At 37.4% G+C, this 15,045-nt stretch overlaps 1 protein-coding gene across 9 annotated transcripts in view; it reads left to right on the top strand.

Moving 5' to 3' along the window:
- LOC139958602 (secretin receptor-like) overlaps positions 1-13,510 on the top strand; it is a 134,180-nt gene extending 120,670 nt beyond the window's left edge. For all 9 annotated transcript variants that reach the window (XM_071955782.1, XM_071955779.1, XM_071955785.1 and 6 more), the window contains 11 exons: positions 645-730; positions 3,873-3,995; positions 4,550-4,662; positions 6,764-6,861; positions 7,194-7,308; positions 7,777-7,933; positions 9,095-9,155; positions 9,524-9,596; positions 10,430-10,515; positions 11,446-11,584; positions 11,885-13,510. In XM_071955782.1, the coding sequence (XP_071811883.1) occupies positions 658-730; positions 3,873-3,995; positions 4,550-4,662; positions 6,764-6,861; positions 7,194-7,308; positions 7,777-7,933; positions 9,095-9,155; positions 9,524-9,596; positions 10,430-10,515; positions 11,446-11,584; positions 11,885-12,505 (1,659 nt within the window). In that variant the 5' untranslated portion in view covers positions 645-657 and the 3' untranslated portion in view covers positions 12,506-13,510. The remainder of the gene's footprint in view (positions 1-644; positions 731-3,872; positions 3,996-4,549; positions 4,663-6,763; positions 6,862-7,193; positions 7,309-7,776; positions 7,934-9,094; positions 9,156-9,523; positions 9,597-10,429; positions 10,516-11,445; positions 11,585-11,884) is intronic.
- Positions 13,511-15,045: the final 1,535 nt, after the last annotated feature.

Below are 15,045 nucleotides of genomic sequence, written 5' to 3'. Positions count from 1 at the left end.
TTTGAGAATGATTTATGACCAATGCGACCCATAACACAGCCTCTTTCATTTATATTTTCTGTGTTACTCTCTGCGGGGCTCGTATATACTGACCGTAAAAAGGGCAGAATGTTTCCAAAGGTTTTGTAAAAGTCGATTCCTCACTAAATAATCATTCTTGGATTTCCCAAGACAAATCAATGTCATTTTCAGTCCTGAGAGGTTTGTTTGATTTCTTCCAAATGTGTGAACAGCGTTTAGGTCAGCTTTGGGACATTCACTATCGTGTTAAATCTTTGCTATATTATACATGTTATATCAATATATATAGCTATATATATATATATATAGCTATATATATATATATATATATATATATATATATATATATATATGTCAGTTAGTTACGAATAAACCACTGCCGCTCACCCCATTCCTCCTTTCCGTGTCCCCTACCTGGTCCCTATACCCTGTCACTTTATTGCCTATTTCTCCCCTATCCCTCCCATGCCCCTCCCCTGTTCCTCCCCTGACCCTTCCCTTTACACTATACAATCCGCTCTTCCTACCTCCATGGTCTCTTAAATCGTCATGTACAATTTTATTTTCTAATAATCTGAAATAGTCTGTAGCCTTTTTTATTTTTGTTTTGTTCTTATTTGCAGCTAAGAAGTTATCATGGACAATGACATCTTATCGAGGCACAAGCAAGATTGCGTAGACGCCATCCTAGCCTCCCAGCCTAAAGATGGTAAGTACCCTTACAATACAGCTAAACGGTCCATTAGTACAGAGCCTAACCAATAGACTATTCAACATTAGTCTAAATCTCATATAACTCTTGTATAAAACAAAGAGCTTTCATTCTAAATTTAATATATCTCTCAGTTTAAACCTAAGAGCTTTCAGTCTCAACGTAACAGTCTGAACCTAAAAGCTTTCGACCTATAAGCTTTCAATCTAACGGTAATTGCTTTCAGTTTAATTGTAACAGTCATCATGTTTATACAGTTAAGACTGAATAGTGGAGAACAGTAATGCAAATACTCTCGATTGAGTAGGTGCCCAGCCTCTTTGTAATACCTGTACATTCAAACAGCAAAGTTGATTTTCTAAACCTTTTCTTAACATTTAGTTGTTTAATCGCAAGTGACTTACACGGTGTGGGCTTACCAATACAGTCGTTTGTGTCTTCGACACATTAGAGATTAGCTTGCAAGCTTTTCATCGTGTTGAACAGTTACCTCGGGACATGAATTCAGGTAGCTTTTTGAGCAGAGTGTAAATCAACCGAATACATAAGCGCTTTTCAAAACATTTTTTTGCCCTTGTTTACTTTTTTTTCAATCACTAAAGGCATACTAGTGCATCACTCATGCAACAAATCATGAATATTGACATGGTACGCATTAGATGTGCGATGTATGGCGGATGTACCGGTGAAGACTATTGCACAAACTCCGGGAAAAGCCTTGATTGATCGATAGTCTTACATTTCTTACGACTTGCTGACGGTGAACAAACTTTGGTCGCATTCTGTATTCTTCACGCATATAAGAAACACTAGCATCGATGCATCTCTGACTAATTACTCAGTTAATGGTTCGTAAGGAGAATGATAAATTGAACCAGATAAACTCTGGTGTCCAGGGGCGTCAATCCCAATTGAAAATTGGGGAGGGGGGGGGGATATAAATGACTGAACATGGATAAAACTGAAGGAGCGCCTCGGCGCAAAGCCTTTATCGGTTAGGGTCCAAGTGCCCGCCTTACGGCCCAGGATGGGGTCAAGGGGCAAAGCCCCGGCGGGGCCCAGGGGCAGTCTCACATCTAGAAATTTTCAAGTTTGCTTCTGTTTGGTGTCTGAACTGATATGTCAGTAATAAATATATTTTACAAAAGTCACCCCTGAAAAGTGATTAGACTAAATTATGAAAGACCTATCTATCACCAGCAGAGGAACAATTAATGTTCACTTATTTTACTTATCTTATTGTTCATCTGTTGGTACGAACGATTTTACCATTTTATATTTCGCGTCCAAACTTTAAGCGTGATTTTATGAATGATGTACGTTGCGCATGCGTCAAATTGTAGGCCGACGATTTGTTACTAGGGTAAATTACATCGTGTCAGGGATTGAAATCGAACACACGCATTTCAAAATTCCGAGCGCATCTTACCAAAACCCCTTCTTAATAACTGATTTTATGACGGCGACAATACAGCTATTAAATTCAGCTAAATATAGCACCTGAGACACAAAGGGGTATTAACTACTAAAAAAGACCAGCAATTGACACCATGGTTGCACGCTAGCTCGGACGAGATGTCCCGTGTCCTATCAACATATACGTAGATATCGCAGTGATGATGGTTTTAGTAATAACTCTTATTAAATTTTTATAGTTTAAAAGTGGGTCTGTTGTAAATGGGAACGGCAGTGCAAGGCGATGATATTTAGTTTTGTAATCTGTTGGTCATCGAGCTAATCCACACCGAACACAGGAAACTTCTCTAGAAACCAATTTTGTACCGAGTGATGATGGGTTGGTGGTGTAAGGGTTCAACAGAGGGGTGGAGTTGTCTTGTTGGTTGTTTTCTGATGACGTAACAGCATTTTCTGTTATTTTGGTAAGATCAGTTGTAATAAACAACACATGAATCGCTTATACTTCATATATATATATATCTTGACAGAAAATTATGAAATAATCCCACTTTTGGGAATGTTGATGACCTATAAAAAATAAACACTATAGCAACACACCGTACCGTAATGCTTACAATTTTTCTTCAATTATTTTTGCAAATAAATACTGCCACAACGTTGTCAACGTTCAGTATGCTTCCTATAGCACGCGTTTTGAATATAAGCCAAATACTACCCCCTTTTCCCCTTCATTTTCTTTTCCTTCATTTTCTTTAACCCACTGAAATTACAAGCCATCTATATTTTGGAGGACGAACCTAGTGGGTTTTCTGGACTGCCATCTGCGGAGCCTTCACAATTTAGAAATTAAAAAAAAAAGAGTATATTCTTCACTCGTGGTACTAACTCATGACATTATACCCACAGACATCAAAGGGAAAGAAGGGGGTAACATTAGGCAATGCGGCCATGTGGCTAAAGCGCGTAGCCAGGATTTCATCTTGGTTGGGGGGGGGGGGGGGTTCAATGTATTGATCTGTCACGCTTTGCACTACCTGTGCGGCGTCCAGGGACCATATGGCGGGCCCCTGGAAGCTATACGATATGGCGGACTGTATAGGCTCCAGAGCTTTCAAATGTTATCCAATAGGCCGAGATTTTAGCCACGTAAAAGAATATTGAATTGTTCAAAATACTGGATACGATTAGCCTAATATTGATTCGAATATTCCACTTTCCACACGTTGTTCTTCAGATTCTCCCAGCTTTTCCTCTCTTTCTCTCTCTTTCTCTCTCTGTCTTTTCTCTCATTGAGGGAGGGTGGGGGGGGGGGGTGGGAGGGGCTACTCGCTTGATGTGAGTATTGAATGAAAGGTGCAGGAGTAGAAGGCTGATACTTTGATTATTGCCGACCATATCAAGTTATTTTGCAAATTTTGCAGAGTTTTGAAACATTACACAGAGAGCGAGGATACTGTCAGGGCCAAACTGATGTAAATATGTAACGAACTCAATGTATCCACGCATGTACTATTTGGTATTCATGGGTGCGGCTACTTCGGTTTCTTTCGTGTTACGCGATTGAAGACGGTTACTCTATTATATCTGCAGAAAGGGGACAAGTTGTCTTGGTCTGGTAGGCGAGGGGGAGGTAGGAGGGGGTCCTAAATGTCGAAATTTCTGCCACCTCCTCACAGAATTGAACTCACAGCAAACAATAAATTTGTTTTTTGTTTTTCAGCGGACGATCAATCTTATTGTGAAAAGGTTTGGGATGGAGTAATATGTTGGAACGAGACGAAGGCAGGTGAAACCGCCTCTCACCCGTGTCCAGATTATTACATGAACATATTCGATATTTCCCGTAAGAAAGTTTCTCTGTTTTACCTTCGGATTATGTCAAAACTGTCATTGTACATTTCATTTGTTGCCATTTTGTTCTTTCGTGTGTCTGTTTACGTTTTGGAAATTTGTAAACGAACTAACGATTAATATATATATGTGTTGTAAGTTCCTTTCTTGACATGTGATAATCCAGCAGATCACACACGCGGCAGTGCGTGACGACAAATTTTCGACGAGGTCTGGTTGTGGCAAAGGGACGAACTGTATGACATCACAACACCCTTGTAATGTGAAAGGAAGGCCGGTATAGTATAAGCTCAAGCCTGATCCGCATATCCCAATAACGGGTCGATATTTTCTACTCGCGGTCAGATTGAAATCACTCGCGGGTCCGCCTTGACCCGCAGGTCTCCTGTTGAAAAATCTTGGCTTGGGGATATTCATTGGTTGTTATTAGAGAAAACTTCCACTTGGCTTGAAGGTTACCAACTCCCCATATCAACAGCTTTTTCAGTTGATTCATCTCTGAATTTTAGGTGACAAACTTTATATTTTCTTCTTGTTCTTCAAAAGCGGATGCGGTAGCAACAAGAGTCTGCGATGTAAATGGCACATGGAAATTTTATCCAGACCACAACAAATCGTGGACTGACTATTCCAAATGCTTAAGTTACGTACAAGAACCAGTAAGTTGTCTTGTATCGTTGTATAAATTCATTTGGTTTGCATTCTGTAAACCAACGAAATACACACAGGAAGGGAATATCTTGGATGAATTGCGTGTTTGAAATACATACAAATACACACAAATAAAATACATACAATACATACAAATACATACAATTGCGTGTTTGGCAGTTGGAAAGATAGCAGAAAGAAAGATAAGAAAACCCCTTAAAATCAATTGTGTGTGTCGCTCTCTGTATAACAAGTATGTAATACAACTAGGCTGGAAGTTAAAATTAAAAAATAAAGGAATTTTTTATTACTTAAAAATATCATACCCATTCTATGTCAGCTTTTTCGTAATAATCAATTATTTAGCGATAATTGCACCTATTTGTTAGAAAATGAGGTACGGTGGATTACAAGCGTCCTTAACAATAGGAGTAAAATTCAGAAAGATGCTAAATACGTATGGAACGCCAAACATGATCAGTTAGGGATGACTTCATACTATAGAGATTTGTGGATTATTGGTATATAGCTGATGTACACATGTTCAAATGCTCACGAATAGTAAAATTGTTTTATAATTATATTTTGCGTGCAATCAATACAAAGCCCCAAAATACGATTTCAATATACGGTGTTGTTCTGGTAGATTACATACGGTACCCTGGTACTGTATACTGATGTTTGATGTTGCCGTGTTCGTTGGTTGTGTAGGCGTAACATATGTTCCCCTTCGAGTTCCTTTACGCCAATTTACATCAGCTATAAATATGTTTACATTATCGATATATCTTTCAAAACACATATGTGAGCCGTTTATCCGTGGCATACTTCAGACAAGGACTAAGTTTAGAATCATTGAAATTCAAATAGAACACATAGATTGAGAAGAAAATAATATTTAGGCACTTTAAAATATGATAGAAATTTGAACCCCCCAAAACAATTGTTCGATAGAGGGAGAAAAACTCCAGCGAGTCGTCGAGTAGATTATTAGAGCGAACATCGTAACTTGTAGTTAATTTAGCATGAAATGCGATGCTTACGAGAGAGTTTCAGAAATGAGAAATAATTTATCATCGTTAAGTGCTGCAAACGACAATTACTGTAACATTTTGATGTCACGGATGGATAGCTTGATTCATCATTTCACTGTTACAGCTTAGCTAAAGATTAACTCAAGCGATTTGCAGTTAAACCCTAATTGGACACTTTGACTAACCGTCCATCTACGACATTTAATGCGCGCGATTAAAATTAACACACTCACTCATTGATATCAAGGAAGTGTTGTTTGTTTAAACCAACCCACGCTCCGAGGTCTCTCTATTTTTTTCATTCTTTTTATTTTACAACGTTCGTTCTGTGGAGATCTAAACTAGACTGACGAATTTATAACTTACATCAGTCTGTGAATGGTCGTATGTGTTTGACACCAGGTTTACCACTAATTTATCCTAATCAAGATCGGGTTGTGTTTGACTAAAACACCATCCACGTTTAAAATTATGTCAGCCATAAACCTCTCCATTTATGGTTACAAAGTGAAAGTTGACCCTTCAATATAATTTTGTGTTTTCTTGCACTACAGCCTGTATATAGTCACAATACAGTTTACCATTGTGGTGTAGTAAACTAGTATAATAATATAATAATAATTTATTTTGTAAAGCGTAAAATCCACAAAAGTGCTCTAAAACGCTATGTAACAGCAAATAAAGAAATATATATATATGACACAAAATATGTATATACTTTAATACTTCCATCGTTGTACTACACTGCAGATTCTGACTTAGGTTTATAGATTGCCGTGACTGTAGTATATGTACCGATCCACTAGCTATAGTTACTTAGTGTTGTTAGTGTGTGGCACCGCTACAATATAACGCTATCTTTATAGTATCAACTCTATATAGTTCTATATAATACTATATAATACTCTATAAACTATATCTATTATAGTTACTTAGTGTTGTTAGTGTGTGGCACCGTTACAATATAACGCTATCTTTATAGTATCAACTCTTTAGAGTTCTATATAATACTCTATAAACTTTATCTATATTCATTGTAGAGGTGTCTTCTTTTCTTCGTCTTCTTCTACGTTAGATAAAACCACAACAAGCCTTTCAAATATTGTACAGTGTTGGTTACATCCTCTCATTGATAGCTCTTGTGGTGGCGATGATCATATTCCTCTATTTCAGGTAAATACATACGCCTACAAAAGTGGCAAGCTATTAATGTTTTTCTTTTGTTGCAATGTATTTTAACATAATTTTCTGGTTTATTATTGAATTCAACCTTGAGGAGCAGAAAACAGAGAAAGGAAAATCTTTGAGCTCTCAATGGAGCAGGGATGGGAGGGGAAGATGCGATGATCATGAAGATACCCCCACCCCCACCCCGCCACTTTGACCAGGCTCCCGACTCACATGTCCTCAAATTGTGTGTATGAAGGTTACAATGGAAATCCTGCATTTTCCTCGCCTCCTGCCATTATAGATTGATACATTTGGTTTTTCACTTCTTATCTCAGAAAGTTACGGTGTCCTCGGAATACCATCCACATGCAGTTTTTTGTATCGTTTATTCTGCGAGCTACTTTCGTTTTCATCCGGGATATTTTGCAAGCTAACGAATTCACATACGGGGTGAGATTTATAATAGAATCCTCCTAACGTAACTTCAAGTACTGATGTTGTCAATAACATTTTATATATAAATTGATTTTTTAAGCGATTACCCCCTCCGTAGGCTATGCTTAAACATCTACTGCCCATTATGAAGTAATGACCACTCCATATGCTAACATCTACTGCCCATTTAGGTCTCCTGTTTCTAATTGGCATTGCACAAACGTTTGACATGGTCAGCTGGGAGTTTTTCTTTTATTATAATTTGCAAATAAGATTGCCTTTGGAATCAACAGCACAATATTGTAGGACATAAAATATGAAATATTCTGTGAATGGCGCATGAAGAAGGTTAATACTTAAATGAGGGCGCTAAGTACGTGGGAAAAAGATTGGTAAGAGTAATGGAAACCTGCCTTCTTCATACTTATAGCCCACAATCTGTAACCACTGTTATTTGATTTTCCTCTCTTTTCCTCTGGGTAGACTCCATTTTGTAAGTTGGCGTTTACCCTTACACAGTACTTTCTGGTGGCCAATTACTACTGGTTGTTAGTGGAGGGTGTGTACTTACACTCGCTTATTACAGTCGCTGTTTTCTCTGGTAAAACTAACTTACGGTATTACTTCGCCCTTGGATGGGGTAAGTTTTACACGTTCTTTTGTCCTCTTTCTTTTCTTTACCAACCAGCAGCGGAGGCGGAATAGGGGTAGCGAGGAGGGTTGGATGGAAGTTTGATTTGAGGGGGAAAGAACGAAGTTTCCTCCACATTTTCCGATAAAATAAACCCTGTACCACAAATTCTTATACTTTACTGGGTTATTTTTCTCAACAAATGACACTGTTTAATTAAAACAAATGGAAAATGCGTAGGTAACTACTTGTTATTATCAAACCTGGCACTTGTATGAAAAGGGACTATTTTTTTTAACCGCCCCCTGTGCCCTGCCCCACCCCCACCTTCCCTACCAAACAGAATTTGAATTCAACAATTGACTTGAAGAGGACGGAAGGAAAAAGCTATTATATTTTAATTTGGTCCCTGGCGAATGTTACACCTGCTACTCTGGCAGATAGCTTGGCAGGAGATTCCATCAGGTTTCTGGGCAGTCCAATGCCTTTTGTTGGATAAATTGTCGGTTGACGATTTTGCATCTAATGTTAGTAGGAACATCAGAGATTATTACTTCCATATACAAATTAATGGTCGCTTAAAATCATGTGCATGTAAACTAAAACATGACTTTAGGACATTAGGACAGGACTTGAGGTTTCTGTGTTCAGATTCTTTTAAGATGAATAGAACTTTTAATATGTGGGCCAAGGTAACTGTACAGTTAGTCCATTGCTCTTCAGATTTTGTTGGTGCCTCTCTGGGAAATATTTGGCTACCTTGGTTTGAAATTAAATAATAGCTTAAAAACTTGTTAATACAATATGTTTGATATTTATGTTGCAATTCTCTGATTACAAATGACTTCTTCTGTATTGAAGAAATCCTACTGGCCTGTATCCATCCATTCGTCCGTATATACTTCCGTTAGTTGGTGCTATAGTCACAAATCTGTGTTTTCCGACTGATTATGACCAGTCATTTGTGGAGAGAGATGTGAAAATAATGGTTATAAGTTCATAAGATGACGAAGACCACGAAGATGTTTCTTTCTGTTAACAACGCGCAACACAAAAAGATCTTTAATTTATTACTTGGGTTGCTGTACGAACTTTCATCAGGTACCAGTTATATTTCATTTATACTGTTTCATAAACATTATTAACATCCATTCTTCCATTGCTCCTCAGGTTGTCCTGCACTGATTGTACTGCCATGGGCGATTCGTAATATTGTGGCGGAAGAGCCCAGGTAGGCATCAAGCAAAGCACAATTCCACTGTCATTCCCACCCCCACCCCGGAGTGCTGTATTCTGTTCAAAACATGTTTCATTTATTAACTTCTTGTTTGAAAGAACTATCAACCAGTCCATATTCATGTAAAATATATTTCCTTATTGTACCCATGCAGGGTCAACCTTCGCATGAGGCTGTTGTGTTATATACTGCTTAGTGTCAGCAATCAGTCCGAACTGAGGATGTAAAAAACTAGAGATGATTTGTTCCATTCTTTGATGAAACAACAGTTCTGTCATTAGTTGACGATGAGAAGTTACCTGGGTGTTATTTCACATTATGTGTGACAGCATTACTCATATCTTGTTTTCTTTATTCTTTAGTTGCTGGTGGGACAATGTTACGACAAATAACACCTATTGGATAATCAAAGCACCAGTTATGTTATCTATTCTGGTGAGTAATGTTATATAAGCCTATATTCGACTTTTCGGTCACTAGACACAAAATTGTGAAACTAAATGCAGCCTAAACCATATTCAGCCTTATTAGCAATGTGTTAGGCTAGCACCTGCTGTCTACGATTGCTCAATGTCGGTCATCAGTACACCTTGCTGCAAAGATCTTAGATTAGAAAATGCACATTTGTTGTTTAGTTCACATGTTACCAAGGCAACTATAGCCAAAATCAATGGAGGGCGTTTTAACCTATTTTGGTGCCAACGAATCAATAATTCTTCTATTTCTACCGACATATTTCAATTTATGTGTGACTAGTTCTCTGTTACTTCCCTAATCAATGAGCGAACATCGATTTGGTGATACAGCTGGCCGAAAGTTTACTCCATAGCTATTCCCTGCCCTGGTTACTATTCAAGTGCTTGTAACTAGGTTACCAAATGTACACAAACTTTCTTTAGGATATACTTAATGATCTGTTTAGGTTACGTAGTGTTGATTGACACGCAAGGTGTTTTTGAAGTCAAAATTCCTCTTTGATTGGACTATAAGTCACCTTGAACCATACAAACTCTTGTAAGTTTTAACTTATTTGTGTTTCTTAGTTTTACACGTTACTGTCAAAAATAGGTCATATCTTTTTATTGGTTACAGTCAGGTGTTATTGTACATATATGTATTTATGTAAGTGATTTTTCAAGGATTGTGTTCCTGACTAACCATGTTACCATATAACTTTAATACTGAACTACACGAAAGTTCCAACCACACAAGCGTCTGCTAATAATATCTTATTTGGTCTTAATATGTCATATTTCTTTTTCTTTCAGGTCAATTTCGTTCTATTTCTGAACATAACACGAGTTCTTGCGACCAAACTGACAGCCTCAAATGCAGCGGAAGCAAGAGTTTACAGGTACTCGATATAAACAGAGAATGTCATTCTTTCTTTGGTGATGCAATTTATTGTGTAAAGTTTCAAGCACTTGTGAATCTGTGCTAGCAAAAAATTATGGCCAAGAAATGTTTTAAAATACTCTTTTTTTTTTCGACCATACATGGTCTGAAAAACGGCCAGAAAATATTTCGGCCAGAAAAACGGCCTGTAGCAGACACAAAACACTAATGGCCAGGAAACAGGCCATGTAAATAATTGGCCGGGAAAGGGCCAATCTATAAACATTTTTTACTAAAAGCGGCCAGAAAACTTTTCTGGTGATAAAACTTCCCGCAAAAAAACCTGCATTATCGGGCTTGCCATAAACGTGTTACAATATTAAGACGGGTTGGTATCTTCGTTGGTAAGTACCGAAACAGGACAAATGAAGATGGGTATCATTGTTCATAAGTACCAAAACTGGGCAAGTGTTGGGGTCCCCATGAATTGGTCTGTCGCTCTAATTCCTGGTGACCCCACCACTTGTCAGGTTTTGGTACTTATGAATGATGGTACTTACACATCTTCATTTGTTCGGTCTCGGTACTTACAAACGCTGGTACCTACTTCATATGCTAACACGTTTATGGCAAGCCAAACGCCCATTAATCCCCCCAATAAAGTTTTTCAACTGATAATCACTTGAAAATCTAGTTTTATTGCTGATAAACTGGCTTTCGCCATTGCAAAACCTAGATGAACGGTCAATAACCCTGGATTTTAACAAAAAAATTGAATATTGGTCCAAAAACCTACAATTTATCAGCAATAAACCAGGAATCTCAACCATCAACCCCACTTTACCATTGTCAAACCTTGAATATCGAGCGATACATCTGGAATATATGTTGAATGGAAATGGTAAGAGAGGAGGTGAAGTACATTTACTAATTTGCTTTTTCATTTCAGTAAACTGGCAAAGTCCACTTTGGTCTTAATCCCTATTTTTGGAGTGTATTACATTGTTACTGTTGGCATGCACGCTTCCGCAGACCCAACAGTGACTCTAGTACGAATGTATGTTGACCTCATCATTTCACCATTTCAAGTAAGTACATTTAAAGGCCTACGTGTAATTACTATGTGTCAACCGGGCGTTCCTATAACCTTACTGTAGGGTGGTCTCACAAAGATATAATTTACACATAATCAAAGAATATATGAATTATGTAGGGACGTCGTTCTTAGCTAGTATGGCAGGATGTAATACTATAGCATACAGGACACTAATTTAATAACCCAGCAGGTTGACTAGAAATAGTTTGTTACCAGGTGCGGCTAGAAGTAGCAATTCTTATCATCTATACTACACATACAGTTAGTTTGATCAACTTACTTACATTTACAGGGCTTGTTCATGGCCATCTTGTATTGCTTCCTCAATGGAGACGTCCAGGCAGAAATTCAGCGAAAATGGAAGTTACATAAAATTAATCGTACTTTAAGTACAACGAGATCGGTTGCTCCCCGAAGCCAAGCCCACTCCCGCTCTTCCGTCTCAACACCACCAAGGAAAGATTCTGTTGAGGACGGGCTCAAAAACGAACCAGTGCGAACGTCTCACAGGTTTTCAGTGATTGGGCAAATTATTGCTTTGAAAAGCCGCCTCTTTCAGAAGAAGCCAAGTAAGGGACAAATGAATGGATCAGTCAGCAATCATAAGGATACCACCAATGGACGACCATTAACTGACACTTGTAGTAAAAATATGACTGAAACAGAACATTTAACTGCCGCCACTGAGGACGAACTACCAAAAGAAACGACAAGGCTAAATGCGTCGTCGAGTGAGGATAACAGAAATGAAGACATGATCGAAGAAAGTAAAGAGACACAATCGGATGAAGACAGGCTCTTAGAACATAATGATTCTACAACAGAAAAAGAGTCCACATTGCCCTCAGAAGAAGGCGAAAATAGCCAGAAAAAGGGCGTACACTTTGCTGCTAACATTGAAACAGAGGTCTGAAATGGGTATGTTGAGTTATATGATACGACCAAACAGGATCAGGTCACATTGTTCTGTTAGCAGGATGTTAGAATCAAACAATTGGAGACTGGTGTCCTGTCTGTTGGGGTTATAATTGACAGGACAATACTGTTTTGGGGTGGGGGGTGGGGGTGGGGTATTGGGAGAATTGAACAATTTTCTCTCTTTTTTTTACATTTGACAGTTACTGCTTTCTACATAACTAGAGTACTTGTGAATATAAAATGCTTGTACAAGCTGAATTAGCTTTGATTGTCCAAGCGAGTTAGGATTGTACATACTATGCCGTATCAGTATATATATGTATATATATATATATGCATACTTTATATATATGCGTACTATCATCCTACATTGAAGTACAACTTTGTTAAGTGTTGACAACTGAATGTTATCTTCTTCATTCAGTGTTGAGTTTCATTACATATGAAGAAAAACCAGGTTACTGCTGGATGTAAATTATAACTGTTGTAATGTCGCCTATACATCCATGCAGCTACTTGAAGAAACACACTGAAATAAAAAGGTTACATTGCTGAATCAGGAACATTGCATAATCTTTCATTGTTCTTGGAATACCTGCTGTTATAAAGAATTAGACCCCATGACCAGCGCAACATCTGGAAATGAGTACAGTCTGTAGGAGTACATGTTTCACTGTACACATGTACCACTAGACATGAGTACACAATGGTACAAATCCTTAGCACTCCACTCTCCACCACCTTCACCATTGGTTACCCTTGGTTACCCTTGTTCTATTCATGCAATTTGTACAAATAAAGTGTCAATGTATATACCTCTGTTCTCTAAATTAAAAGTTCATTCTTTAGTAAAGTGTACATACAATGTGTATATATGTGTTGCAGATTAATAAGAGGGTTTGCTGTGTAATATTGTCCAGTAAGTTCTGATGCATTATGCCAGTATAATGAGTGACAGCTAGACTCTGAGCTGGAATATATATGGGCCCACACATCTAAATATGATTTCACATCTTCTTGTTTTTCTTGTCTCTTGCATCACATTCCCCTTGAAAACCCATCCAGAGCTCAGAATCTACCAGCAGATAAACTAACTTTTAACAAGTAACATGTGATAATGCCAAACATAATTTGTGGTTAATACAGTAGTAGAAGTACAGAAGTAGCTTCACTGTGTTTCACATGTGTCGTTAACACAACAACATTGAATTGTTCAGTATGAATGCTACAGAACATTGCAGCTGTCCATTCTTATATTAATAATGATAATGATATTAACAAATGTAAATAATGTAATGATTGTGATATGCAAATTATCTTGGGGAGAAGTACACCTTCTGAAAACTGACGTGTACTGATGGTCTCAACATACCAAACACCCTATTACACTATAGAACAAACAAAATAATATAGTTTGCGCTCAACTGTTTGCATGAATAGCGATGTTGCATTTACGTTTAAAGAGAAAATAAATTGATAGTTCCTCTGCTAATGAGAGTGCTATCAATATGACATTACCATTTTCAGTTTCACTGCTAAATGGCAAAATTTACCATTTTGTAGTAACATGACCAATCACTCATTTATGAACAATGAGGAATTAATCAATTTGTTGCCAAATTCTTTAACATGTTTACTGGACACTTAACCAGTATGTTGGAACTTACTAACAGTTTTACATTTTAAATGTTTGTAAACTTCTTTAGCTTTGAGTAAATAAATTAAAATGCCCCAAAATCTCTCAGTAATGGCATGCTGTGCACAAACAACCATCCTTGCTAGGTTGAGTATTAATCGATGTATTTCTCAGAGAAGTCAAATGCTGTATTCACATATCGAACTATCAAATTTACTATTTCGTTGAATTAATGACCTCCTCCTTGCAGCTTTTGTAATTGTCCTTTAACTTATATGAAGCACACCATTGTTTGAAATACACAAGAGCTGACCTACAAACCCTAACATGACCCACATATTACTCTCTTGAAAACGAAAACAGAACTGTGTCGTTTCTGATCAAGTAAATTACCTAATTGATTCTTCAATGAAGATCTTAGAGAAAGGGTGAACCGGTCAAATATTGAACAAGATGGACAAATAACCTTTTTTCTTTCATTATTGTCCTCTCTTGTTTCATACGGTGTTGACATTGTTACAACAAAGCTATCAGCTAGATGAGAAATGTCAAATTATTGATAGGTGATGATTGATTGGAGAGGCATGCTTCCCGGAACTGATCGAAGACTGGCAGAAAGAATATGTCATTATGAATGAATAAATAAGACTACATGATTCTTGTTAGAAGTATTACTATTGTAATATCGCTCACATAACACTATTGCATTCATTTCAGGAGAAATATTCTGGTGCTTCAGGATATAACTATTACTAAGAGAGACAGAAACATTATGGAAAAAAAACACTTAAAATTATAGATTTGTAAAATATTTTAATAAGAAACCAGAAAGTTGCACTCAATGGAGGGAATTGATACAGAAATTAAATTTACAAAAATATTATTCCTAAACATGTCCT

The sequence above is a fragment of the Apostichopus japonicus genome, chromosome 18 (genome assembly GCF_037975245.1).
Source record: "Apostichopus japonicus isolate 1M-3 chromosome 18, ASM3797524v1, whole genome shotgun sequence".
Classification (NCBI taxonomy): domain Eukaryota; kingdom Metazoa; phylum Echinodermata; class Holothuroidea; order Aspidochirotida; family Stichopodidae; genus Apostichopus; species Apostichopus japonicus.
Note: the sequence above shows the minus strand (reverse complement) of the source record. Positions and strands in the feature narration are given on the sequence as shown.